Source organism: Hylaeus anthracinus, unplaced genomic scaffold (genome assembly GCF_026225885.1).
Source record: "Hylaeus anthracinus isolate JK02 unplaced genomic scaffold, UHH_iyHylAnth1.0_haploid 4, whole genome shotgun sequence".
Lineage (NCBI taxonomy): Eukaryota > Metazoa > Arthropoda > Insecta > Hymenoptera > Colletidae > Hylaeus > Hylaeus anthracinus.
This window is the reverse complement of record NW_026535289.1, coordinates 13,659,985-13,687,529: the sequence shown is the minus strand read 5'-3', so window position 1 is coordinate 13,687,529 and position 27,545 is coordinate 13,659,985. Positions and strand designations below refer to the sequence as shown.

At 42.2% G+C, this 27,545-nt stretch overlaps 3 protein-coding genes and 1 long non-coding RNA gene across 16 annotated transcripts in view; 2 read left to right on the top strand and 2 right to left on the bottom strand.

The window, feature by feature from the left end:
• The window catches only part of LOC128895004 (titin), a 13,713-nt gene extending 2,118 nt beyond the window's left edge, over window positions 1-11,595 (top strand). The window contains exons 2-6 of one of the 2 annotated variants that reach the window (XM_054157180.1): window positions 1,743-1,754; window positions 3,078-3,429; window positions 6,242-7,172; window positions 8,003-8,949; window positions 9,120-11,595. In XM_054157180.1, coding sequence (XP_054013155.1) covers window positions 1,743-1,754; window positions 3,078-3,429; window positions 6,242-7,172; window positions 8,003-8,949; window positions 9,120-11,504 — 4,627 coding nt within the window. In that variant the 3' untranslated portion in view covers window positions 11,505-11,595. The remainder of the gene's footprint in view (window positions 1-1,742; window positions 1,755-3,077; window positions 3,430-6,241; window positions 7,173-8,002; window positions 8,950-9,119) is intronic. The other variant, XM_054157181.1, reaches the window with a different exon arrangement.
• A 1,059-nt stretch (window positions 11,596-12,654) lies between these two features.
• Window positions 12,655-14,193, bottom strand: LOC128895022 (negative elongation factor E). 2 transcript variants are annotated; one of them, XM_054157229.1, is made up of 3 exons: window positions 13,964-14,193; window positions 13,172-13,665; window positions 12,655-13,094 (listed from the first exon to the last, which is right to left on the bottom strand). In XM_054157229.1, the coding sequence occupies exons 1-3, from the start codon at window positions 14,051-14,053 to the stop codon at window positions 12,851-12,853; spliced, it is 828 nt and encodes a 275-aa protein (XP_054013204.1). In that variant the 5' UTR covers window positions 14,054-14,193; the 3' UTR covers window positions 12,655-12,850. The 2 variants fall into 2 exon arrangements, with proteins under 2 accessions (XP_054013204.1, XP_054013206.1); XM_054157231.1 differs by having other exon boundaries at window positions 13,835-13,977.
• Window positions 14,194-14,912: 719 nt separating this feature from the next.
• On the bottom strand, window positions 14,913-25,647 carry LOC128895005 (ubiquitin carboxyl-terminal hydrolase 47). 11 transcript variants are annotated; one of them, XR_008461664.1, is made up of 18 exons: window positions 24,572-25,568; window positions 23,521-23,718; window positions 23,176-23,431; window positions 22,905-23,083; window positions 22,642-22,816; window positions 22,455-22,576; window positions 22,189-22,382; window positions 21,899-22,113; window positions 21,615-21,835; window positions 21,355-21,519; window positions 20,784-21,279; window positions 20,324-20,686; window positions 19,242-19,682; window positions 18,910-19,166; window positions 18,464-18,826; window positions 18,218-18,384; window positions 17,864-18,098; window positions 14,913-15,294 (listed from the first exon to the last, which is right to left on the bottom strand). XR_008461664.1 is itself a non-coding variant. In XM_054157189.1 (18 exons), exons 3-18 carry the CDS (start codon window positions 23,713-23,715, stop codon window positions 17,960-17,962), a joined length of 3,948 nt encoding a protein of 1,315 aa, XP_054013164.1. In that variant the 5' UTR covers window positions 23,716-23,718; window positions 24,572-24,651; window positions 25,575-25,647; the 3' UTR covers window positions 16,068-17,959. The 11 variants fall into 11 exon arrangements, 10 of the variants coding, with proteins under 10 accessions (XP_054013164.1, XP_054013161.1, XP_054013162.1 ...); XM_054157189.1 differs by lacking the exon at window positions 14,913-15,294 and adding an exon at window positions 25,575-25,647 and having other exon boundaries at window positions 16,068-18,098; window positions 24,572-24,651; XM_054157186.1 differs by lacking the exon at window positions 14,913-15,294 and having other exon boundaries at window positions 16,068-18,098; window positions 24,572-24,651; window positions 24,760-25,568.
• Window positions 23,431-24,651, top strand: LOC128895034 (uncharacterized). Its single transcript, XR_008461675.1, has 2 exons — window positions 23,431-23,742; window positions 24,113-24,651. It is a non-coding gene; the product is annotated as an uncharacterized LOC128895034 (long non-coding RNA).
• Window positions 25,648-27,545: the final 1,898 nt, after the last annotated feature.

The following is a 27,545-nucleotide window of genomic DNA, read 5'->3' as shown; positions in this document are numbered from 1 at the left end:
AAAAATTCTCCTAATTTCAAAAATTCTCCTAATTTCAAAAATTCTCCGAATTTCAAAAATTCTCCGAATTTCTCCAATGAGGTCACAAACACACAAACGTCGAACTTTAGAAACGTTTGACCGTGGCTACGGTACGGGCTCAGCAACCCCGAGGCACCCCAGCTACAAAGAGGCCGGTGGCCCGTCCAAAATCATTCCAGTTCAGAGTCGTACGAACCATCGGATGCATTCTTCTCGATTACCAACGGTAGATGCGCCTACATAGAGACGCGCTCGCGGAAGAGGGTCGACGACACGACGGCTCGTTCGCGCGCTGACCCCAACAACGTTTTCAAGAGAAACTGAGGGCGGACGGAGGGGGGTGGGATAGACGCGACGCGATTAAGTGGATATCGGGTTATTGTATCGCGATAATGGGAACACTGGCGTCGACGATCGAGAGGGTATAGTCGCGATAACGCCCGACCATCTGGTGACGACGATAAGAGGGATGACGGAGGGGTGGTAGGACCGAGACTCGAGGATTCTTGAAGACTAGTTCGAGGGTAACCGCTGGGTAGACGATGTCTTGTTGGGTCATCGAATACGTCACGTTTCTCGGGGGGCGGGTCGGTGGTTTCTTTCTCGTGTCACGTGACGAGTTAACACGTTGGCCGGCACGTCGCCCAGGTTACGGGTGACAAGCCTGTTTCATCGAGGAAACGGAGAAATTAATTTCGAAGGCGAGCTGGGAGTAAAGATAGATATTACTCGCGAATTCGTCGAGATGAAATAATTAATACAATTTTGGAGACGAAGTTCGAACGGTATAGAAAGTTTCGTGAGTTTCGGTCTTGCAGTCAACGTGTTAAAGGGTAATTCGCTACTTACGACTTATAATTTGTGCCAGTACGCAATAATTTGTCTCGTTATTAACCGACTTCGAGAAGGAAGAGGTTACGACGTGTATTTTGTTTTTTTTTATTTCTGATACGATAGATTGATTTAATTGTATGCTTGACGTACTTTCGAACCCATTTGGATTAGTGCAATCAATTATTCCGAAGGAAACTTTTTCAATTATGCCTGATTCGTGGTGCTGTTTCTGGTTAGCGATGACAGTCCACCGGGTATGACGTCGTCGAACGTTTTTAGCACGACGTGGGAGATACAAATCGGTCCGCAGTTAATAATAAGCGACTTGTCATCCGATTCGTAATCGGAGGAAACAATGTTTCGTCTGGATATAAATTCACCCCCGACGAATGACGTATTCGAAATGATCCATGACTCGAATAATCAAGAAATAATTATCCATTGGAATCTTCAAGTAAAATATCGTCCCAAAAGTTTCTTACGCGACTTGCATTCTTAGAAGCTCTCTTAGAAGTTGAATTCCCGAGATATCTTGGTTTCGAGTTCTTTATTCGCGAAGGTTCGTTGGGTACATTGATAAAGTATCCAGTTGCAACGCTGCTAGACCAGGTTCTAATCCCGATTTTGACGTTTCATATTTTTTTTATTTCAACTTTGTATCATACAAGTATACTTTTTATATATCATGTACTATATACTGTATATTATATTTTACCTTACGGATATTTTAAGGTTGACATTGATTTCTAACGCAAAGTACAATATACGTATACTGTACTCGTAGTACGTATATTATTAACGAAACGGAGGAAACATTTGGGACGACCTAATGGAATTCACTCGACAGATGGTAAAAGGTTAATCTTTCTTTTGTCACCACGTAACAGTGCTACTATGAGGTTTGAAGAAAGTCGCGGTTCGGCGACGAAGTGAAAGACAGCTGCGCTCGTGTCTTCCTCGAGTACTTACCTTCCGAAAACGTCGTCTGAGAATTAACCTCGCGTCCAAAGTAGAAACGACTAACCGCCTGCGTTGCCGCACGAAGACCGCTGCAAGTTCCCGTCCGACCACTGCCTTCCTTTTCCACTGGACGATTCCAGTGAAACGAGCGCGAATTGACCGGACGCTCGTTCGCCGCTCCGCCCCATTCGCGTCGCGCAACACTGCGCGATTCGCGTACATAACAAGACTGAGCTTGAAACTAACAGTATTATTCGAAATCGTGAGATAATCGTAAGGAATTCCGGAGTACTTGAACGATATCAATGAAACCAGTAAGACTGACTCTAGAAGTAACAGTATTTTCGCAGAAAATCTTGCTGATCGTACCAATCGTAAATAAATATTCATTTTGCATTTTCGTTGCACAATTTGATCGCGCGTTTTGAGTAAAATAAGTATAAGAAAAGCAAACGTTGATATACAGCGAGAAGAAAGAGCAATTATAGAAACCTAAGGGTTATTCCCCTGGTAAAGCCACGGTTCGAGTCAGTGGTAGCAACCCTACAATGAACAACTCCGAAGATCGAATACTAACAGCTGATACTAATATAGCAGATTCAGACAAATTCATACTAACAGCAAGACTGATCCTGGAGTAAACGATACTTCACAAAATTCGACCCTACGAGATTACAATACACGTAGTACCAACCTTTAATGTACAAAATACGGAGACGTTTCACCAAGCCTCAAGGAACAAATATTAATCTGTAATTATTGACGGTGGCTGTCTTCGATCCACATTAACAACAACATCGATCCCGAAGCTAACGATACTTTCCAAAATTGGATCCTACAAGATTCCAGAACACGTAGTTACCGACCCTTAGTGTACAAAATACGGAGACATCGTTTCACCAAGCGTCAAGTATCAAGTATCGACGAGTATCGACCCACAATTATCGACACTGCCTCGGAAAAGTCGATCAAAGGATCACGACAACCCTCGAAATTTAACCGCGACATTTTCCCAACTGTATCCCGACGTACAAACGCCTAATTTCAGCCAGAATGAACCTCGACGTCGCTAACGCACCGCCATTCGATATTAATCGTTTTACGTGAAACGCTGAGGAATCCCTAGCTACTAAAACCAACCAACTACTAAAACCAATCAATTACTAAAACCAACCAACTACTGTAACAACTAACGAAAAGCTAAAACCGATCGACGAAATGCCGGTGAGAGCCAGAAAGAAAAAGGTGACGTTTTACAACAGCGAGCACGAGTACGAACCGATCGCGGCGCCGTCGCCATCGCCGAAACCGGCGTACCCACCGGTGGTGAGGATCACCGAAACGGACGTGGTGGCCGTCGCTGACAGCGACGACAGCATCGACGACCGAGCGAGATTGCCGCCGGAGCTGACACGGGCTGGCGACGTCGTGCTGCCTTTGGATGGCAAGATCGAGGACAACGCGATGGAGGGTCGCGAGATGGGCGAGACTGGCGACACCTCCGAGGAGCAGGAGACGCCGCAGCAGCTCCAGGAACGACTGGAGGACCGCTACCTGAGCGCTCCCACGCCTGGCGGCGAGTCCAGGACCGACTGCGAGGTCAACACTAGCCAGGTGAGCTCTTAATCGTTATTTATTTATTTATTCTTGCATTCCAGCGTGCGTAAACATCCGAAGAAATTGTATTTCTTTAAATTAGGGGTCCTCTTGTTGTGGGGTGGTCGACGGTGCTAGACCTCCCCAGAACAAGAGGACCCTAGAGCAAAACTCCTTACAATTGCTGGAGACTAGAGTTTTACGAGGTTTCCGAGTACGTGCCTCGGTGATGTGTAATATAATGGAGAGGTCTTGTCTTTCCGTTTTATTTCCCGGTCGGCCTGTGTGGGTTCGTTCGAATAAGAACCCCTATCAGTGGTAACTGGTACCTAATAATCAGTTATTAGGCGCCCGTTTGTCGTTCTACAAACCCATCCACCTTCGGGTGGGGTCGGGTATGGCCTTCAGGCATAGGTACCGACCTTTGGATAATCTCTCTTGGAGCGCACTGTGTTTCTTTAATTCGAATTTTACTAAATCGACGGTAATTTGGTTTGGTTGGTTATTTTACATCGTGTACCTTTTTTTCTTTTTTATAACATATCTTTTAAAATCCTCGTTATTTTAATTACTGTTCATATTATCTTTAAAAGCCACGGGCTTTCGATATTTTTTATTAGCCATACCTAGAGAAAAATTAGGGACGCACCGGCCGAGATTCGAACCCGGGTTGTCCGCGTGGTAGTCGGCTACGCTACGCGCTGCACCACCGTCCGTCTCCTGTACGTACAGGGTGTCCGAAAAGTCGGGGAGGAGCCGGAAATGGGAGGGTAGCTGAGACGATTCTGAACAACAATTTCCTTTGCAAAAATGTCGGATGGGGCTTCGTTGAGGAGATATTAAGAGAAAACCCCGACCAATCAGAGCGCGAGGATGCCGATGCAGCGCTCGCGGTAGCCAATGAAGCGCGGCCGCCTAGCGCGTAGCCTTCGCTACCGCGGCCGCTCGAACGGTCTACGCGCGCTCTGATTGGTCGGGGCCTTTCTCTTAATATCTCCTCAACGAAGCCCCATCCGACATTTTTGCAAAGGAAATTGTCGTTTAGAATTGTCTCAGCTACCCTCCCATTTCCGGCTCCTCCCCGACTTTTCGGACACCCTGTATATCACTATTGCATAACGTATTATACTTTTGAACAAGAGCTAAGACAAGTCAGTTGTCAAAATAGTTGAATTTAATTTGGAAAATTAGGCTCTTAAGGGTCAAGCTCGATTACGATTTAAGCTCCAACAGCCTGGGGACAAAAATGTGATGTTCGCATAACCCGGAAGATACCGAGGTTAGGCGAGCGTATCACGGGCGAAAGAGAACGCATTTTGTAGCGAACGTAAAAGTGTCACGGTTCCGTTGAACGCTGTAGAAAACGAGCACGGAGGGTTCTCGACGAACGTCGCGCGTTCGTTCGCCGTTTTGTTGCCCATCGGGACCTATATTTAGCGAAACGAGCTTATAAAAAGCATCGGAGCCAACGTGTCACTGTCCGAGGCATTGTGCAATCGCGTCGCGGCGTTCCAGAACGCACGGGGCTTTCCCGTCGATTGCGCAATCTCCTTCCCCCTCCTTGCTCCGTTTCCTCTGCAAAGATGTCCGATTTCTATCGAAACGACCGTCGATCGTACGACCGCGAATTCATCGTTGACGATTTCGTTCCGTTTGCGACGAACGCTCGCGTTACGTAAGGGATTGAAAGCCTGCGCGTCGGTCGGTAGAAAAATAATACTGGCATAGCCGATGGACGCCGATGCCCGCCGTCTATTTCTGGCTCGCGCCGCGACGCTTTCGGCGGATTCGTCGAAGCGCAGACGCGTCGCTACGGACTGTTACTACGGACTATTAGTCGAATTTCGACGACTCGGTGACATTTCTGTGGAACGATAAATATACTGAATCGTCGCGATGATTAATGGCGGGCCAGTTTTTTCACACATCAGGATAGTATAGAGTAGTAATAAAAGAATAAAAGTTTAATTTTTGTATCTGGTAGTGACGAAAAGAAAAGGAGTCCCATAAAATGATCTCATTTTATCGTTCGTTTGGAACCTCTCAGATGCGTCGACGTCACCGACACCCAAAAGGCAAATTTTCTACGACCTTTGAAGATACTTTGAAGATACTTCGACCCTCGAACACCTGCTCTTTTTATACTCGAGGAACTCGCATCGCGCAATCGAGGTCTCCGAGCGTTCTCTTTTTCTTCCCACTTTGTCCTGTTTCCGAGCGTATCTATTCTCGGGCCCCGACATTCACCCCTTCCCCTTCTAACAAAGTGCATTCCCCGCTCTTTTTCTTTCGAAAACATTTCTTCGATCGATCACGGTGGCTCCTCGATCGGCAAATAAGAGAACTGTCGTACAAGTTGCGTCCGTCGATGACGTCAGGCGTCGATAATAGCTCGTAGCAATCCGAACGATGCACGATCGAGCTCGCGGAATTCTCCGAGCCGTTCAAAGTTCGGAATCCACCCGGTGGTCCCCGATAGTTCCTCGATTATTGCGCAAGCCGAACAAATTCGCACTGCGGATGACGTAATTCACGGTATTTTGTTGTTGTTTACCATCGGAGGATACAGAATAGGGTCCTCTGCTTGATCGGTAAATTATCTAATACGACCCTAAAACTGAAACTTCACGGTGATCGGACTCGGCGCTATAAATGAGGCCGGCCGGGATCCTTGTGTATCAGCGTGCTTTCGAGACACAAATATCGACGCAAATATCCGACGCGGACCATTCCTGTCGCGTTCCTTCCATTTATAATCGATCTTGTTGACCACCAACTATTCGACGATGCCAATCGTTTCGTTCCCATACGCGAATCAATTTTATTTCAGGTAGACTCGCTGGCATTGGAGGAGCTGCCGCTGCGTCGCGGTGCCCGCGGGCTGCCCCAGCGCCTGAAGACCCAAGCGGGCAAGTTGCGTACCCGGCTGAAAAACATTCAGCGGCCCACGTTCGCGTTCGCCGACCGTCAGAAGTCCGACAAGCCGCGATCGACCAGCAGCGCACGCTCGGACAGATCCAGGCCCGAGAAGAGACCCAGTAGAATGGACCGCATCAGGTCGTCGTTCTCCGAGAGAACGCGATTCAATCGACCCAGGTTCTCGTTGCCGGATCGATCGACGTTTCACCTTCCCGAAAGACCCAAGTTCAACCTAAAGAAACCGAACATACGTCTGCCTAACGCTCTGACGCGCGTCAAGAAGTCGCCGGCGACGAACGAGCAACGCTCGACGGAGTCCACGGTCGGTTCGCGAAGGAACATCTTCGACTTCTCCACCTACCCGCGCATATTCGACAAGAAGCCGAAGAGCAGAGGGGAGTACGCGACCTCCACGCCCAAAGATTCGAGGGCTCAGTCGGCAGAGAGCGCCACGTTTCCCCGAACCCGCAAAGGACCACCCGCGAGCGACAGATGGGCCCAGAGGTTCGAGGAGACCACGGCGTACATCGACGAGGATCGCTCCGACCCGGAAACCGCCGTCGAGAGGGCGCGACCCTGGCGTCGCCCTTCGTTGGAGGCCCCGAGGTTATCCATAGGGATGCCGGACGAGGCGCTGGCAAGTCTGCCGTGGGAGGAGAAGCGACGGCTGGAGCAGCTGCGGTACTCGGAGTACGAGCACGAGAGCACGGAGACGTCCGAGCATCAGGGCCTGCCGCGATCGGAGGCTTCCAGGACGGAGGAAGAGGTGTCCGAGAGGGACAGAATGGAGCTGGAACCGAGAATCTACGATCTGGACGTGAAGGAGGACATGGCCCAGTCGGGTAAGGGGGAATTGAGAGATTGGAGAGACGGTAGCTTCGAAACTTGGCGTGTATGTTCCTCTCTAGGGATGGGATAGTCGTATGTACATACATTGCCCTGAGGTGGAGAAATTTTCGGATCAGATTGCTCGTGACTTATTCTTTCTTTCTTTTTTTTTTATTGGGCAGATCTTCGAAAGACGTCTTCGTCGGGAATTGCGTGAAATGTACCCCCTAGAACTCTAGCATGTATTCTGTTATGAATGCAATGGGGAGCGAGGCCCATGGAAAGTCAGTGACGCATAACTAAGCTTCTCTTTGAAACCATTGCAAATGGTTTCTCTTGTGGGTTTCGGGTATTTTTTTCTCAAATGCATAGCCATCTAGCGAACTTCTATGCGGAGTTACATCAGCGCCTCTATCAGGAGAACGCCCAAGTTTGTTCTCGATTACATCCTTTTTTTGACCGTTAGATGGCGACATTCTCATTGTATTTACCGACGCCTATCGGTACGTTACCATACTGTCCGATAAAAAAAAAAAGATTAATGGCGCCACCTAGCGGCGAATGGTTTAATCTCCTCCTTGATTTTATCCTCGAATAGTTGAAGCAGTCGCCGCTAGATGGCGCCATTCCTAACGTCTTTACCGACATGCTGGTAACGTATCGACGGGTGGTATTGCACTAAAAATTGTATCCAAAGATTTTACGTTGCCGAACGCCTTCCAGGGACTTTATATTATGCTACGTAGAGATACATACATATGGAGAACGTACACACCGAGTTTTGAAGCTACGGGAATTAATCGCGCCGCGAATCTGTTCTAATCGGGTCGAACTGACATAGAAGAAGGCGGAGAGGAGGACTGGTCGATGGTAAAGAAGATGGCCCAGGAGGACTTCAGGCCCGTGCTGCGATCGAAGTCGTTGGAGGAGGTGCTGCACGCGAGAGAGGAAGAGCAATACGGAAGCAACTTCCCTATGGTCGATCCGAGAAGGTACGGGGTGCACAAGACCCCGTCGGAGGAGGAGGAGGAGGAGTACGACGAGGAAATGGACGAGGACGAGGAAAACGAGCCCTCGTCCGCTCAGTCCGAGAGGGAGCAGCAGCCTTCGAGCGGTAGCTCCTGCGATCGACGACGCCGCGGGGTCATAGAGGAGATCGATTCCGACGAGTTCTTTCTGCGAGAGGGCGGGCTCAGTCAGGGTGATACCAACCTCGGGAAGTATCTCTCCCATGAAATCAGGGATGCTTTACGAGCGGACGCTATCAATGCCCTGGCCGACGACGATATGATCCCCATCCCTCCTCAACGTCCTACGCGAAGAAGAACGTCGCGAAAACAGCAACAGCAGGACTCGTTCGAGTCCTATGACGCGATGCCACCCGTCAGGCCCAACAGGTCCCGACGCAGCGAATCCGCGGACGAGCAGTTCCGCGAGCGCACCAGAAGCGATTCGAGACACCGAATCGTGTACCAAGCTGAGGGGGTTCTGGAACGGGGCACGCCCGAACCTCTGGACGACATCGTGGTGGTGAAGCCGATACGCAGAAAATCGAAATCATCTCTGCGCAGTCGGTCCCAAGTGCCCTTGGAACCCCCTCGTCCACCCTCTCCGACCCCGCCGCCGCCAGTTGTACCCACTCGTCGGAAACGTCTGCGCAAAGAGACGCCCGCGGAACGCAGAAACGGCGATATTGGGCCCATGTGCAACGGACACACGGAGTGGACCGGAGCCGACGCCGCTCCCGAGAAACCTCTGCCGTTGCCTCCCGCGACGATTGTCCCGCTGCAGGTAAAGTTACCCGTCGACAGGAGTCTTCGAAGCTTCGAGTCTCGGTCTAGAGGTTCAGCCTTGAACGCTGAAGGCTCGAATCTCGGAAGCTCCGAGTCACGGTCTCGATCTCTTCGCGCTTTAGTCGTTAAGGTAGCCCCTGAATCTTATTTCGTAAATGGTAATCGCAGGACGAACGGGCGGCGTACACGGTCGAAGGTCTGATGATGGCCGACAGCGAGGAGGACATTAGGAAGCTGGTCACCCGTCTCCGGGACGAGGAGAACGTAGAACCCGTCCCCGTCCCGCCGAAACGACGATCAAGATCCAGAGGGACATCCGTGGCCCAGGACGAGGACCGCACGTCCCACGGTGCCGAATCGCTGCCGGAAGCTGGCTACGTGGAGGAGGACATTCCTCCCGACGAGATGGACTTTGGCAGAGATTTATCGGGTTACGCCATCATCGACAAGCGCGAGAAGCCGCCCAGACCGCCGCCTCCGCGACGAAAGAGAGACAAATTCGCGACCACGCCACGACCGCTCCCGCCAAAACGACCCCAACGGGCCTACAGCACCCTAGGTCCGGGGAAGACCAGGGACGTCGAGGTCCTGTCCGAGGCGTTCGTGACAGCTATGGAACCAGTCGAATCTACAGCGTACATCGAGGTGGACTCCGACGACGGAGAGCAAAAGAATCTGCGTAGCACGGAAGTCCTCAGCAAGATGCAAGGGCGGCCATTGCCGGCCCCACCGAGACCGCCCAGGTTAAGGAAGGATCACTCGTTGGAAAGATCTGCTCCCATCACGCAGGAGTTCTCCGCGGAAACTACCACCGCGACCCAGACGGACCCGTTACCCGATGACATGGTCATCGAGGAGGAGATCACCCAGGCTAAACTGGTCGTGGCGCCGTCCAGGTCCGGCTCGCAGATCATGGTCTCCACCGAGAGAATACCCAGCCCGTCGAGCATGCCCACGCCGCCCGTTCCGCCATTGCCTGTGTCGCAACGGCTGCGCAAGGAGGAACAGACGGAACCCTCATACGACACCGTATCCTTGACGGACCCATCGCCCGCTCGCGAACGCGAATCCATGGAAGATAGACACCTGTCCGCGCCCCATTTAGACCCGACTCCCGAGGAACCTCGCACGCGCGCCTTGCACTCCGCTGTATCGCCCGACGAACCTGTAAGAATCAGCAACCTCGAGGTTGGCGACCTCAGGGTGGACCGGTTAAGCGTGTCGCAGATAGAGGCGAGCAAGATCGTCGCGTCCGAGGTGGACGCGTTGCTGATCACCGCGTCCGAGCTAAAGAGCTTGGGCGCTACGGTGGAAGACAGCTTCTCCCCGTCCATCATCAAAGAGCTGATGGCCATCAGGAGCCATCTGGAGACCGTGGCCGCGTCTCGAGCACGGGAGAGCCAAACGAGGGCGATCGAGACGGAGACGAAGACAGACATTCCCGTTACAGAGAGCCGAACCGTCGAACAGGAGCCACGGGACCAGCAGACGGCCGTGAACGACGAGAAAGCGATGCCGAACGAGGACCAAAAGGTTGTTAAAAGAGAAGTAACCGAGACGAGGGACAGGGGAACACCCGTAACACATACATTAGCCGTTGCACAAGTAGACGTCACGGAAATGCCGTTAACACGTACACTGTCAATCTCTCGAGTAGTAACCGACGATAGAGATATCCCATCCATACATTCACCCCAAGCCGTTGAAAGCCACGAAGATAAGCCGTTGCGCATTTCTGATTCAGAAACCCCCCACTCTTTGAGCTCGGGCACCGCTAAGGAGCTCGAGGTGGAAGTATCGCGCGCGTCCCTTCTCCCATCCGTAACGACAGGAGAGACCACGGAGTCGAGACTGTCCCCGGCGCCTACCAGCAGACAACCACCGACGACCGTACCGACCCACACGGCCGAATTCTCGACGCCGCCGACAGAATACAGAGAGGAATCACCCGAGCAAAAGTCTCGAAAGTCGCGATCCAGATCGCCGTCGCCTATAAGTATTTCGCGAACGCGGGAAACCGCGTCGCCCATAAGATCGTTGCCACCCGCGATATCCGTCACACCGGACACACCGGACGTCCCAAGCCACGGCATCACCAGCGAGATGCAACCGCAACGTGCCGTTATCTCATACACCTCTCACGCGGACCAATCCGACAGAGATAGTCAAAGGGAGCTGTCCCAATCGCCCATAACCTCGTTTCCCATAACTGGTACTCATCTGATCGCGTTTCCAGCCTCGCAGGTTCCCGCCCAGTTCCTCGCCCTAACCTCTCAGACGAGCCAACGCGTCGACAGCGATCCAAGTATAGCGGACAGCACGAGACAATTGATAAGAATCCTACGATTAACCGGCATAAAAGCCATGAGGCATTTTATAGGGTACATGTCGACCATGACGAGCGGCGAACCCACGACGGAGAAGATCAGGCAGGTGGAGTTGACGTTGTGCGCTTTGCTGCTTCTGATCGCGGGTCTTTTGATATTTTTCTTCGGTGGCACGCGAACGGTGACTCATCATCATCACTGGGATTACTTTAATCCTCCCAAATAACGCACAACGCCAGCACAATCCCGTAAATATTTTGAAACGACGAGTGCTAAGTATCGCCGTACTTTACGTCGTTTTACGGTAATTCTATTTCCTCTTTTATCTATCGGCCGATAAAAAAAGTAACGGAAACGTACCTAACAGGGCCCTGTTCAGGGGCATTTTTACAGGGACTTCCACGTTCGCTGGCGAGATCCGGGGAAATTAAACGATCGAGTAATTTGTTTATTACTCTGGTAAACTTTTGCTTGGTGAGAACTAGATTATCGTAGCGCGGGTACACCTTGGGCAGGGGCGTCATTGGGAGGCAACGGCTTAATTCGCTATATCAGAGCCAGCCCTAATCTGAGAATACGGAGACACGGACGTCGAAGATTCCGACGACAGTTTCGCCACTGTTCAACTACTCTGTACAGTTTGTCGAAAAAACGTCTCCGTACAATTTATTTAGCCTTGTATAATTTTAATAGAGATGGTTCTCCATTAATCACGGAACTTACAGACAAACGTGTACAGTTAAACAAAGAAGTGCTACTAAAAGTCCAGTAGATATTACTTAAAAATTTTATTACGTAACTACTCCTTAATCTCATTTACATACTTATACAATTCAAGTTGCACAACACATTGGAGTATTAAAAGTACACGTTCGCGTGCGGAGACTCTTTCGGCTGACTGTATATTTATTTAAATTGATTATTCTTATAAATGAATTTTATATATCAAGATCGAATTTCTAGCAGAATGAGATATATGGAATCGATGCAGGATGGAATAGACCTAACGCGTTGCGATAGCGTATAATAAAAAATAAGAACTCGAATTAACGAATACAGTCAATTGTTGAATATCACGGAGATACTAATTATACAAAATTAATGACAAGTCAAACAACGACGAATTTCATTGGTTGAAAATTCATACCAATGCTATATACGGTGATGAGTGACTGATGATACTTGTAAGAAAATGATACTTGAACATAATTTGTTACGAAAACACTTGTACTTAACGAATAAGTGCTGAATATGTATAGAAACAATACATGTTAATTACATATATCTATTACTGAAACCAGCGTTACATGAACTATCTCTCTGTCGTTAACATGAATCTTTTGTAACGAGAATACGAGAAAATTTAACCAGTTGACTCCTTGACTAGATATAAATTTATTAATACTAACGCGGTACCGCAAACATTAAGGAGTATACATTGAAAAAGATATTTTTTAATACCTTAAAAACATTAAAGATTCTGTACACTTTTATTCAGAATTAAAAATTTCAATATCGTAACTGCATAACAACAACATACTCTAGAAGGTAGGCAAACTTAAGATATCGTATTTATATAAAAAGATCTTCCTCGTACACTTTCAGTTCTCTCCTATCTTTGTGCGCACTTTTCTGAGAATAATTCGCCGCGATCGGTGACCACATAGAGCTAGACGTGACGTCGTTCATAGGTTCTATTATAGGCTGCCTTCGTGCTAACGATACTTTTAACTGTATCGAAGATACCATAGTGCCATCCATTTCGCTTATCGCTCTTTCGGCTGCTTCCGACTTGTCAAATGTCACGAATCCTCGACTGGAAAATAAAATTACATGTTAAAATACCTTTACGCATTTCCGAGCAGCGGAATGTCTGAAAGCGATCATCCGTACTTCTTCTCTGCTTCCATTGAAATATTTATAATATTTCCAAACGATTGGAAATGCTTCTTCAAGAAATCCTCTGATATTTTGTATCCGCATACAAATATCGTATTCCCAGCACGTGGCTTAACTTCTTGTTTCACCGGTGACTGAGTATCGCCATTGGCGCGATCCTCTGTATCTTGAGCGCTCACGAAACTGTCGTACAAATCCTTGACTCTAGGACGCGCCGTTTCCGTTTCATCTTCTTCCATTTGGGTAGCCGAAAACGGTTGATAGGAGCTTATCGTTTTCTCTGTACTGTTTAACTTTCTCACCAATCCGCGTGGCCTTTTGAACGATTGCTCGGGTCTTTTGGGTGTTTTCGGAGCAGTGATCACTCCAGACTTTATTAGCTTTTTAGCAACTTCTCTAGCATCTCTGGCTTCTGTCGGTCGCTTAGGTGCTTGTGGCACACGTTCAGCTTCTTGTTTCGGTGATTTTAAGTCTTGCAATGCCTTTTTCTTCAAACAGAAAGAACACATAGATAAACAATGTACGTGTTTTCTTGCATAACGTCCTTTGCAATGTATTCAGTATTCAGTGTATAAGTGGGATAAAGAGAAACGATAACCTATGATCATGGATACATATGGAGCGTTGGAAATAATTTTCGTTTGCTTAAACGCTCACCTTTAAATATTTAAATAACGTGCTCGGGTATTTATTCATCAAAATACGAAACAACAGAACGAAATGATCCATTCTCTTTAAATCCAAGTGTTACCGATCGTTACAACGTAAACATAACCTCTTATATACCTTTCTTTTAAGTTTATTGTACTTCGCCTGTAGCATCAATTCTTCTTCCGTTAAGTTCGATGGAAAGTGTAAGTACACCATGTTTTGCATGTAATTAAACCAGATGCGAATGTCCTGTTTCCTTCACGAATTTGTTTACGGTAACATTCGGAACCGTTGTTTATGTTTTACTTGGTTCCAGTGTCAGAGTTTCACTTGGTTTCGCTCAATTTTAGAGGTTATACGTCGTTATTGTCTGCGCATCTAGTGTCTTTAGTTTCGTGCGATGAATATTGGTACACATGAATAATCGAATTTAGGAACGTCGGCATCCTTCGTATAGTATTTTCAAATCGTCTTCAGATACATACATTCTTCCCACGATTAACTATTAATAAACTAAATATAGTGCTTCAAGGTGATACAATATTTTCTGCAATTACAAAATTAAAGGATCTACATTCTCTTTTAATATTTCGTGGACGAGGAATTGGTTCGGGAATACTTTTTTGCGGAAATGAGAAAAATGTGAGTCGATTGTCAAATTTATACGTCTAATTTCTACGAAATGCTTACAAAAAGCACAAATTTTCATCGTATGTAACTTGTAAATATATTCCGAAAATAATTAATCGTTGTTATCGTCCGTAAAGTATCAATTACGCGTACCAATTCATAATTATAATTTGTAATTTATCGTTTATGAACCGTGACAATTGTTTCAATAGTAACGATCGATATGCCCGCGAATGAAGAAGAGAAAAGAAAATTCGAACTTAAGGGATAGTTAGGTTAACGCAACATTTATTCAATTCTCCACTACTCGAGCAAAATATTAAATTGAAAATTCATACAACGATCTGGCAAGTACAGGAAAAAAAAATTGCTATGTAAAAATAATTGCACGATACAAGCTCCGGATAATAATGATCTAGACTAGGGATCGACAGACTGTGCCCAAGGTAGACGTCAAGTTTCGTGGACGCGAAATAATATCATTAACTATGTAGCTACATCTAAAACAGAGAATAAAATTTAACTTGATAATTTGCCGAGCCCTGATCTAGAGAATAAGTATAGAGGGTATCTAAACAACGATTTCAGTCATTTCAATTATCACTTATTAATAATTATAAATATAATTTGTTTCAAACTATAGCATATGATACAAAGAATGTTTGATCGCCGGTGATGGAAATGGTGTTGGGTGTAGGCTGTATTCGTAACAACTGATCATCGTGAATTACCATTCCTGCACTAATTCATCCTCAACGGGTTGAAATACAAGTTATAGCATTCTTTACATTCGATACTGACGTAGATATGTGCAAATACGTTTGTATATCGAAGATCTATAGAAAAACGAATCAAGTATAAACTATAAACGAGAAATTTGAATATCTAAATATTTATAGTAGGGTACACACAAGTATTGAAGAAACAAATAAAATATGAAACAAACTGTTTTTACGTTCTATAATCGTGAAGGAATTTATTTCTGTTTGAAAAGAAAATTTAGAGAATAATTAACAAACGTACAGACTGTGGTAAAACAAAAAACCTCAAATAAATTAATAGTTGACAATATTCACAATTTTGAAAAGTTAATATGTTTGAAAAGTAGATGCAAAAATATTAATTTTTTTGTATACTACTGTTATTATTCACACATACCTACAATATTATTTAACAGACTCAGTTCTAATAGTTGCTCTTGTCTGGTAATTATAAAAACAATCGACAAACAATATTCAAGGTTCAGCTCCAAACATTATAAATAAGAATGAATATGAAAAAAGCGAAGAAAAAAATAATGCAATGGACATTAAACCTACCAATTTTCAAATATAAAAAGAAAAATATTATAAATAATTTTACGTATTCGTAGTCAGTATTACTTGTCATACTTTCATATAAACTTTTTATATAACGGGAAAAACAAAAAAGAAGTAATTTTCACATTTCATTACACTTCGTTATAGGCAATTAAATTGATGAGGATGTCATATATTTGGTTCTAGACTCGTATTTACGATTAAAAGTTAGTTAAATTGAATAAATTAAATGAAATGGATGAAAATGCGTTACAAAATTCTTTTCAACTACACAATGATACACTCCAGTAAGAGATTCACTGTACCAAAGGTGTGACTCGTTTTATTTTTTGTTTGAATATAAACATTTAGATTGTCATGACTTTAATAGATTGTTGATCGATCATGAACAATCCGAACTAGGCATTCATATAACAAATATACAATAAATATAAATTACAGCTATAATAAAAATTGTGAGAACAATGTAAATCGCCATACAACAACTGATATTGTTTTTAAAGGTAATACATATCTCATAAATTTCTTTTACTTCAATGAATTTTTTACATTTCTATCCATTGTTGACTATAACCCAAAGCAATCGTTCCGAACGTGAAACGATTGCTGCGAAATAATAAACAATTTATAGAGAGCTTTTATCAAAACGTTCTAATAATGACAAGGATTAACAACAATTTCGTATTTTAACCCTTTCAGCACCAAAATTTCTAACAGTGGAATTAGCAAAAAGTGCCAAGCTAAACTGTTGATAAATGCAAAAGGATGGTATCCTACATGTATCAAGTGCATTATTGTACAATATAACATACAAAACATAGCTTTATATTCTGTTTAAGAAGTATGGTGATATTGATACAAAGAAAAATATTGGCATTCAATTCACAAGTTTTATTATTTACAAGCAATCGATCTATCATACAAATGTAAATTTGGTGGACTTCCTTGGAGAATCTTTTTTCGTAGTATTGAATATTCGATTTGTAGGAAACAACAATGCCGTGGCTAAATGTACTTTTTGGTTTTCCAAGCGGTACAGATTCTTTTGTACCGACAACATAATGAATGATAAACATATATAATTAAATAAATTAAAACAGACTGCAGGATACATGCCTGGCCAGAATGGATCTTAACAGACCATATGGAAGAATCTCTATTTAATTTGATAGTAGTGGCGCTAAGTCAGACTTTAAGCAAACACATGTTATATTTTTGCAACCTTACTATCCATGCAGATATTCTTAGTTATCGGTAAACAATTCAATATGGAGTGTTTAATTAATATGTTTGAAACGGTAAAGAGAGCAATGTACCATATTCGAAATAAAAAAAAAAAAAAGTGTCGAAATTTATAACACATCTAATTACAAGTGCTACTACTGTCAGATTAAATAAATTTGAAGCTTATGATTGAGAATTATGTTGTAAGACTGCAATTTAACCTATACTGGCATTAAAAGGGTTAACTATTGTTGTGTCAGATAAATGTCCTTCAACAAATAGTTATACTCTGTGCTGCGTTCGGACATTAGAAACATCTAACTTTTCAAACAAGACAGTTGTCTGAAATGTTTCGATACGGATGTGCGGAGGCATCAAAGTTCCTAGGGTTACGAAAGCTACCAAGGACATTTGTGAAAATGTAGACGCAGGAACTCCAAATGTTATCAGTTACACACACGTAAATCGTTAGAAGTTCATAGTTTAAATTCGGATTATCACCAAACAATTCAATGTTCCTGTCCCGTATTCTCTTTGTTTACCGTTTATCAGCGCATTCGTTACCCCCGTTAGCATTTGTCCTCTTAAATAGAATTCGATAGATGGAAAAATAACTCAGCAATTCGTAGGTTATCGGGAGTTTTACGATCCTAACGGTTTCAAAGAATTTCGCGACGAGACACGTCAATCGCGTTCTGAAGTCTCTCGGTAACGCGTAATGTTTCACAAAACCAATGAATTTCACGAATCCGTTCGACTCGAAAAGCCAAATGACTTTAGACGCGCGAAAACTTTCAAATGTTAAAGATTTACTGAAGCACAGAGTATTTGGCGATTGGTGAATACTTGACTTTACACATACCTGACACGGTGTAATTGTTTTGTACGCAACCGTTTCATGTTCCCACACATGTCTACTTAACAGTTGTTTCTTAGAAGTTGTATGTTCAATGGACGATCATTCGGTGCTCAGATGTATTCTGAGCGCCTTCTCTTTTCGCGTGCGACGCGAATTACGCAATACACGATTTAGTACATAATTCGAGTCGTCATTTAACGAGTCCGTGTTCAAATTTCCTCGTTCTTCTCTGTTATCCCTGTTGAATGCGAAAGTCTTCAATAGCTTTGGTTTCGTAAAATTTGAGAAATGACTCGGTTTCCCATAGCTAGACTAGAATACTTCCTAGAATATTCTTTGATTAAGGGTTGTACGTACCTATATAAAAACATCGAACCATCATTGGAATCGAATTCGCTATCTAGAACGTTTCCGATCCACCCTTGTTCATTTTCAATTCGACCGATAGACACGTTACTTGGAAAATAGCTTTTCGTCCTTGCTACCTCTATGTATTCCTCAGGAATATCTGATATCGTAGATAACTAAGTAGAAATTTCACGTGAATGTTAAATGTATCTGTTGCGATATCTAGTTAAAAGTATAAACCCGTTATAACCTTACTTTTTTCTTCATTTCGTTTAGAGAATTTCCATCCATAACAATTTCCTCTAGCGGTCCAAGTTGCGCGTTTGCAGGGGACCATCTTCTGACGAATAGCACAACTTGATCGCTATTGGTAACTGGCTCTTTATCAGGTAACTCTTGTAGGATTATTTCCGATTGCGAATGAAATCGGTATTTCTCGAGTTTCTCATCGTCTAAATATACCGTGGACGCTAACGATAAACGCTTTTCTCTTAATCGACATCTATCATACGGTATATCTATGTCGTGTTTTTTCTTAATATCCGACAGGATTTCCCTTTTCGCCTGCCCGACAGTCATATCCTTCGTCAAGGTCCAGTCGCCCAAAAATTTGTAAAGCTACAAACATATTACGAGAGTGAACATTATCGTGCAGAAATATTAAAAATCTACAAAAGGATATCTTTCGAATGTACACGTACCACACGCCACTTGATAAGAAACTGATACACCATTACTGTAAAATCGTCGTTGTGCAAAGAAGGTCCGAGCTTTATACAAAACTTCTGTTCATTCTCGCAACATAGAAGAGTCTTTTTCAAGCCACGCCATTCGCGTCCATAATGTTCGTTAGCATAGTAGAAAAGTTTAAAATATTCCGCTGGCACGCCAACGTATGGCTCCAAACATTTCTTGAATGTGCTCATCATCATTCTTTTGTCAAATGTTACTTTCAAATCTGGAATTAAAGTAAAGGGTTTTGTTAACAATATTAACGCCGATATGTTTCGCACAACGAAATTAAGGCTCGTACATTTTTGATCGGCGTCCGTACAAGGTGTAGCATTGAAATAATATTCCTTATCCTCGTCAACGTTGATCCAGTTCTCGAGTCTAATCTGATTGAGCATGTCAATGTCACGATTGTTCATTTTTAATGGAAGATACGGTACTTGTAAATCATCATCTTCAGGAGCATCTCCGACCAAAGTTTTATCGCTGTCGCTAAGACTGCTATCTTCGCTATTACTTTGTTCGGGAGTATTCCATTCCTCGCTCTCTCCTAATTGTGGGCTCGCGTTTCTTACAGGCGTATCCTCGTTACTCTTTTCGCTTTTTGGGACGTCGTTGCATTTGGGACCAACTTCGCAATTCGTATCGTTAACGTTCACTTTGGATGGACTATCGGCAATTGGTTTATCTTTATCCTTACATCTCTCATCTAACCTCGGTATGTTCAACTCTTCAAAAATTTCTAAAACATTCCAGCGAAACGTAGTACGTAATAATAAATCATAATTTTCGAATGTAACGCGTCACTTTCGTCACGAATATACAGTAAGTCCTCGAATTACGCGGTTTCGAAGATACGCAAGTGTATTTTCACTTATGTCCTTATACATACATGTTGTATATGCGTGTCCGTGTGCATGTGTAAGTATGTAAAACGTTTTTTAATCAGAGTTGCGCATTATTCGAATAAAAAATCAGAAACAAAATTATCCGAGAACTATAAGATAATTGTTTATTCGAATAAATTTGTATTACTCCTCTTACCGCCTGCCCCGCAAGATTACTAGCCAACCTCCTCAACTTTGATTAACTTGTGAAACTACGATTGTATATACCAAATGCATTGTAGGGAGAACAAATGTCAGCTCTGGAAGGAATTGTGAGCCGTGTCGGGTGAAACGTTTATAGCCAGCCTTCGTGAGGCCTGCGACCAAGTAAAAGTTAATGGACACTGCTCGTATATCACTTACACATGTATCGAGACTGATCATCCTTTCTCCCTTCACTACATCGTATTTATACAATTCGACTTACGTGGAAAGCTCTGGAACAAATTAACCGCATAAGTCGAAGACTTACTGTTTTAGCATCAGCATCACTTACCTTTACTTGTTTCAGGTAATTCCACGCGCAGCGTTATAATATTTTTGTGATTCTCTATTATTTCGTATAACGCCGAGAAATGGAAAGCTTGAAGTTCGTCAACGGGTACATTCGATATATATACGTTGATCAAAGGAACGAATCCTGCGGGCCCAAGCTCAACTTCGTCCTCCGGTTCAAAATGCGTGTCTATATAGTCATGTTGTAACACTAATTTCATATCGCTAAGATCCATATTGACCATTTTCCCTACCACTTGTTTGTATTCTTTCACGGTTTGCGAATGCAATCCCGGTACATCTATCGGACCTTCTATGAGCGATTTTCTATTTACATCGACTATGTATACTTTTGTAGTAAAACCTGCATATTTATAACAAGAAGAAAAAAAAGAAACAATGATATATTTTTTTATATTTGACGCGTTTAAATATTTACGCATGTACGATTATATACATACCAGTTTCTTGATATTGTTGAAACTCTTCGTCCTCCTCCCGTATTTCGAATAAGAAGGTATACCTCCCACCTTTCGAGAGACTATGAAATTTTTCAACTTCTCTACCTTCGAAACTACGCAGTATTTTATCTTTGATGGCATCGTAGTGAACTAAACGACACCGGTTTAATCTAACTACCCCCTTTAAATGGAAGTATCGATAACACTGTTCCGTGGCATCCGCCAACCTTGCATTGTTGTAAAAGGAAATTTTATGGGACTCCATCTTACTGTCCATACTACGCTGTTTCTTAGAGTATATTTTTACGGTAAATTTAGACGAGCGTGAGTGAAATTCTATAGGCACTCGCATTGTTTCAAAACCATAAAGTACTTCTTTCGCAAACAGCGGTTCTTTATTAGAGCATATGAACATATCTTTCGGTAATTGAAACGGTTCTTTCTCACGACTCTTTCTATCGTTATCCTCGTTCTCTTTCATCTTTGTCAATAGTTCCTGAAATTCGATAATCCACGATACGAATGAAGTGCGTAACGAATACAGTAAGACCTACAAAATTTGATACGTTACCTGTATATGTTTAGGAAAATCCGGCACTTGCATAGGTAAAGCATTACGAGCAGGATCAATTTGTCTATACATGAGCATGTACGCATTGGTGCTACTATATGCTCCACTGTAGTATGGCCTTGTTGGGCCACCACCATACGTTTTTTGTATATCATCGTGAGTTATCTATAATTAGAATCATTAGAATTTTAACGATATTATTGGCGTGTATTCTAAATCGAGTCTAAGTATTCTCAGTACAAGTCCAGTGCTTTGCGTACCTGAGTTACACTTTGATCATTAAAAGACAGCCATTCCTGTGTCCTGAAGTCTTTTATATAAGCGTAGTAATGACCACCACTGGCACTACCACTGTGAATCATAATCGAAAACAGTTCATAATTATAAGGACCCTTTGCCTCGTTACTACTATGATTTTTCTCGTTTTCATGATTATGCACAGTGCAATTTGACGTTGACGGACAATTACTTATATATATATCTAAAAATAAACTGTTCAAGTAATCGTTAATCTTCGAACGTGTGACTTACGAAATGAATATACCTTCATCATCGTCATCATGATCATGATTCCTCGAATGATTACTATTGGGAAGACTGTTTTCACAGGGAGTATAATCATCGTCTAAAGTACCGTTATCTGTTGTTGAGCCATCCTCACATTTCACTAAATCAATATTTTCATCGCTACTCGGAGATTCTTGATTTCTCGTGGATGATATGAACGGATTTAAATTTAATATATCCGGAAAAGTAACCCTAAAAAATAGGTTATCAATGCATATAGTAATCATAATACGCGTCACACGTGAACGTCAATTCACACAGACTCACTTATCATTAAGTTTAACTCTGTGGAAAGTTTTAAAGTCGAAATCAAATCGTTTAAGATGAAGTGTTAAAAGATATGGAAACTTTGTGAATTTTAATCCTTTATGCGCATTGCATTTTTTATTACATTTTTCACAATAATACTGATTACTTCCGTCCAAAGTTTCGTATTGAACAAATGCTCTTAAGGCTTCTTCCTATTAAACAGAATTTTTATCTGCACTCAGTTCATAATAATTAATTTATTAATATGTGTTATATGAGCTTACCACGCTGTTATATGCCACATCGCTACCAAATGGTCTAACCGGTAATGGGATATCAAGGAAAGCGTCCTCTCTAGATTTCTCAGTCTCGCACTCGAGACATTTAACGTAATCGGTCATCATTCCTAACATAGAAATGAAATTACAACTCTTCCTTTTTCTGACACATACAAACGACTCAAATTTATACCTTCGTAAAGCCTATTGATTAAATCAGCTTGCTCTGTATTTTTAAATTTCTGTTCTAACGCATCGAACATAACTCTACAAAGTTCTTGAATATCATGTTGCTGCCAAGCTTCCGTAGAATCCCAACCAAAACTTTTTGTTAATGCTGTAGTCTCCACAGCTGATTTTGTTGACGTCTACAAATATAAAAATGTCTATTATTAAATCATGTCACAATTAAATCATACTACAAGTTACACAAATTATTACAAGACCAGTTAATACCTGCAAATTTAAGAATAACTTTTGCAATTGATATGGAATACTATTAGCTTCATCTGTTTCCGATCCATTTACATATTCCCAGTTGTACAATGCATTTCGAAATTCAGGTGTCATATATAGTGCTTGAAGTAAACTATTTAAGTAACATGTCATTGCCTGATTTACTAAACCCACGTAACCTTAAACAATAATATAGAAAACTTGAAAAAAATATACGCAACAAAATGCGAAGCGTAAGATTAAAAAAAGTATACAGATATTAGTCACATACATGTTTCAGATTTAAAAATACTTTTAACATCAACATTTTTATCCTCTTCGCATATCGATGAAAGATTTGCGGATGTTTGCACTGAATTACACGTAGACAAAGAGCGCATCATCCTCTGCTTGATAATGATTGCTTTGCAAGTAACTTTAGGATCCGTGACTAAGAGCGTGTGCTTGTGTTCCGTTGAATCTCGATCAAAGGAAAAATCCACGCCAACTTCTAACATAGTTTTATCTTTCATACCAGATAAATCAATCTAACGACGATAAATCACCATTAATTTATACATTAACAAAATAATAAACAGTGAAAGAAAATAAAATAAAGAAAAATATAATTACTAACCAGTCTTCCAGCTGATGATAGAAACAATTTAAACCTGTCTGCTTGTATGTGACAATGTTCTTTGATATAATCATAAAGATCTTTACCACGAGTGGACTCGCGTAGGGGATATCTGTCAGGAGTCAAAGTCTTGTCTTGAGATCCAAATAACAGATCGAACTGAATCAGACATGTTTGACCAGCTCTACAAACCATGGTCTGTAATAAGACATCAGATAAAAGGTTAGAAGTCCAACAATGTGTCGTAATATTACAATTTGCTAGATATAGATAGTAAAGCAATACAACACATTAAATATATTTATATAAAGCTATATTATTTAATATATTCTTATCATACACTGCATCAATTACTGTGTCGTTTCCAAGCAAAAAGATATATTCATTGTTCTTAAATAACATATCTATAAAATGCTAGCAAAATAATTATATTACGTTTATACATATTAATGTTCTTTCATAAAATATTCAATGAAATTACTGCACTAACAAATATTACCCTAAATGTTATCGAAAATCGAAAGGAGAACCACTTTTAATTCACGGATATAATATTTAGCAGGATTATTGCTAACCGATCAGTACTTTTCAGACAAACAAAATTGGCATTATGCCATACTAAAGGTGGAAAATGAGTAAAATCTACGCAACACAGTGAGATACTACTCTGCACAGTATGACACAGTAAGGAAAGCCTATAGAGCCTCCAGTTATATTTAGAATGTCTAAACGAAGACTTGGAAAATGGCTCTCTTCTCCGAGATCAGAATTCTCCCCTCTTTCCCCTTTTCTTTCTCACTCTGTTGCTTCTTTTCTATTCTACATTCTTTTTTTTTTGTGCACAACTGCTAAATAAATGAAAGTCTACGATATATCAAGTTAACAAATTTATTCAAAGCCTATACATTCGCTACGTAATAATACAAAGTTACAAGAGTGAAATTACTACATTGGAAAGTTCAAAATGTATAACAGAAACATTTGGCATCTATTAAAATACGTATTTACAAAAATTGTATTCTTTACATATACGTTTATTCTTAAAACTTACCTAACAGTCCTGTTTTTATGAAAAATATACTTTCTGCCAGTATATACTATAGAATCCACACCACGTATGCTTGTTTCAGTCTAAAATATCGAAAGTAACGAAAGATTATTACACCGGTTCCACAAATGTGAGAAATCTTTATACAGCTAACATTTCAATTTGTAATAGTATCGTATGAAAAATCGTACTTGAACAGTACCATGTTTAAACGAACATAACTACGATCTTTGAAATCAACATTGAACCATCGTGTGCCTCTCGTGCATTCGTTACAAATGCAAAACAGGAAATTATATTTTCCCATTTACACGAACAAAATAGTTTTCTCCAAACGGTGAAAATTGCAAAATTTAACGAATCAAACAAGACTGCTACTATACACAAATAGAACACGTTAGGAACTGTTACTAATATAGATTCGATAAAAACAACACATACAATAAACAACGTCACAAAGCGATGAATTCACGAAACATGAGCGCAGGCTTATTTTCACAGTTTCTGCCGGTTGTTGTCGGATGGGCCAAAAAACGAAGAACGTGTAACCCGCTTTTCAAAACGTTTCTGCGATGAAAACGTAATAAGGCTAGACGAACGAAAATTGCGCATATAACACTCAGAAGATCGGAATGCGCTCTCGTGCCAGTAGAAGCGAGTTAACAACGTTCGGTTTTGTTTCGTGTCGATTAACGAAACGTTTGTCCTGAGATATCATACGGGCTCGTCGATGATATTTAGCGACTTAATGGAAACGGAAATGTCGAATTGATGTCGCACCAGTTTGTTAACCCGACACTAACGAGAATAAACGTATCCGAAGGTCTTATGAAATGGCTGGCCGAATACTCGCTGTGTCCAAGCTCACGTCTTAATCGTTTACGATCGACCCGATTTCCTCGGAATTCTTAATCACTTTACGTTTCATCATTATACAAAACTTAATAAACATGCCTTTCTGTGCGTTGATAGACAAAAAAATTCAACATAAGATTTGACCTCTTACCGAAATCACTGACACATGTGCAACATTCACTTTACGCCATATTTTCGAAGCATCTGTGACGACGATTTGCGTATTCGTTGCTAGAGGGCCACAGAACACTAGTCGATTCTCACTAGTACTTTGACGGCGTTAAATACATTCGTGTAATAGAGAAATTACAGGGATTTGTGTCGGGAAATCAAGGGAAATTAAAGGAAAATGTACTAACATAGCAACTGCTACTTGGTAATATTTAATCACTGAATTATACTGATATTGGTTTTTATACTAGAGGCGCCATCAGTGGTAAAACGCGCAAGTTTGTAATGATAATAGTTTTCAGTATTACTACTATGGCACCACTATCTAAAGAGTCTATAATTATAGCTCCTTTTACATATGTAAATGTTAGTTGCCGCAAGTAGACGGCAGTATGCTCCTGTTAGTTGGCAACCGAAGCTAGCCAGTTTGTGTGCACGGTTGCTACATTTTAGGGGCACAGTTGCCCCTGTTATGCAGCAACCATTACTAGCAATATTGTAAATTCACTGAAGTACATTTCACTTCACTTTCTGTGACATTTCCCTTTAATTTCCCTCCATTTCCTGGTATATTTCCATTTAGTTTTCCTCTATTTCCTGATATATTTCCCTTTAATTTCCCTCCATTACCTTACACATTTCCCTTCAACCGTTTGACTGCTATGTGGCGCAAAAGCGCTGCGTTCATTTGTCTCGAAAATCGCGACGCAGCGCTTTTGCGCTGCGAGTTTCAGTGTGTCTTGACTATGTCTTTCAAAAGGAGCAACATCAGGAACAAAACACAACAACAAAAGGTAGCAACATCAAATCTGAATATGTTCCGCAGTTTTCGTGCGTTCTTGCAAGAATTGCTTAGCAGTCAAACGGTTATTATTCCTCCATTTTCTGGTATATTTTCCTTTACTTCCTGGTACATTCCCTTTAATTTCGCCTCATATTTGTGATATTTCCTGGTTTAACAATGTTGCAACGACTCCGCTCAAACTTCAACAATGTTGCAAATCGCTCCCCGCAGAATTCTAACAATGTTGCCAGTTCAACAAAGTTGCAAATCGCTCCTCGCAGAAATTCAACAAAGTTGCAAGTTCAACAAGGTTACAAATCTCTCCCCGCAGAATTCTAACAATGTTGCAAGTTCAACAAAGTTGCAAATCGCTCCCCGCAAAAATTCAACAAAGTTGCAAGTTCAACAATGTTGCAAATCGCTTTCCGCAGAAATTCAACAAAGTTGCAAGTTCAACAATGTTGCAAATCGCTTCCCGCAGAAATTCAACAAAGTTGCAAGTTCAACAATGTTGCAAATCGCTTCCCGCAAAAATTCAACAAAGTTGCAAGTTCAACAATGTTGCAAATCGCTTCCCGCAAAAATTCAACAAAGTTGCAAGTTCAACAATGTTGCAAATCGCTCCCCGCAGAACTTCAACAAAGTTGCAAGTTCAACAATGCATAGCTTTTTATTGAATATCGATACTTACCTCTTGTCTCAGGAGAACGTGATAAGCGAAGATTTATTATAATTTTTAATTCTGTCTCGAAACTTACCTTTAGATTACTTACCAGTAGATCGTGATGAACGAAGATGTGTTGCACAGATTAAATTTTGGTATTAAGAGAAATAATCTAGCTCGAGACTTACCTTTTGTATCCGGATCGGCGATGATATGCACCAGGGAAAGAAGGGTAAATCAAGGGAAATGTGCCAGAAAATGAAGAGAATTGAAGGGAACTGTCGAGAGTTGTTAGGAGTTATTAGAAAATGTTAGGAGGTGTCAGGAGATGTTAGGAGATGTTACATGGTGTTAGAAGGTATTAGGAGTTGTTAGGAGATGTCCAAATGTAAAGGAAAACTTACTGTCAGTTAATCCCCCTGTTAGATATCAATCGAAGTTGGCCACAATCGTAGACGCAGGGGTGCCCCTTTCTTGCGGCAACCTGCACTCGCCACTTTGTC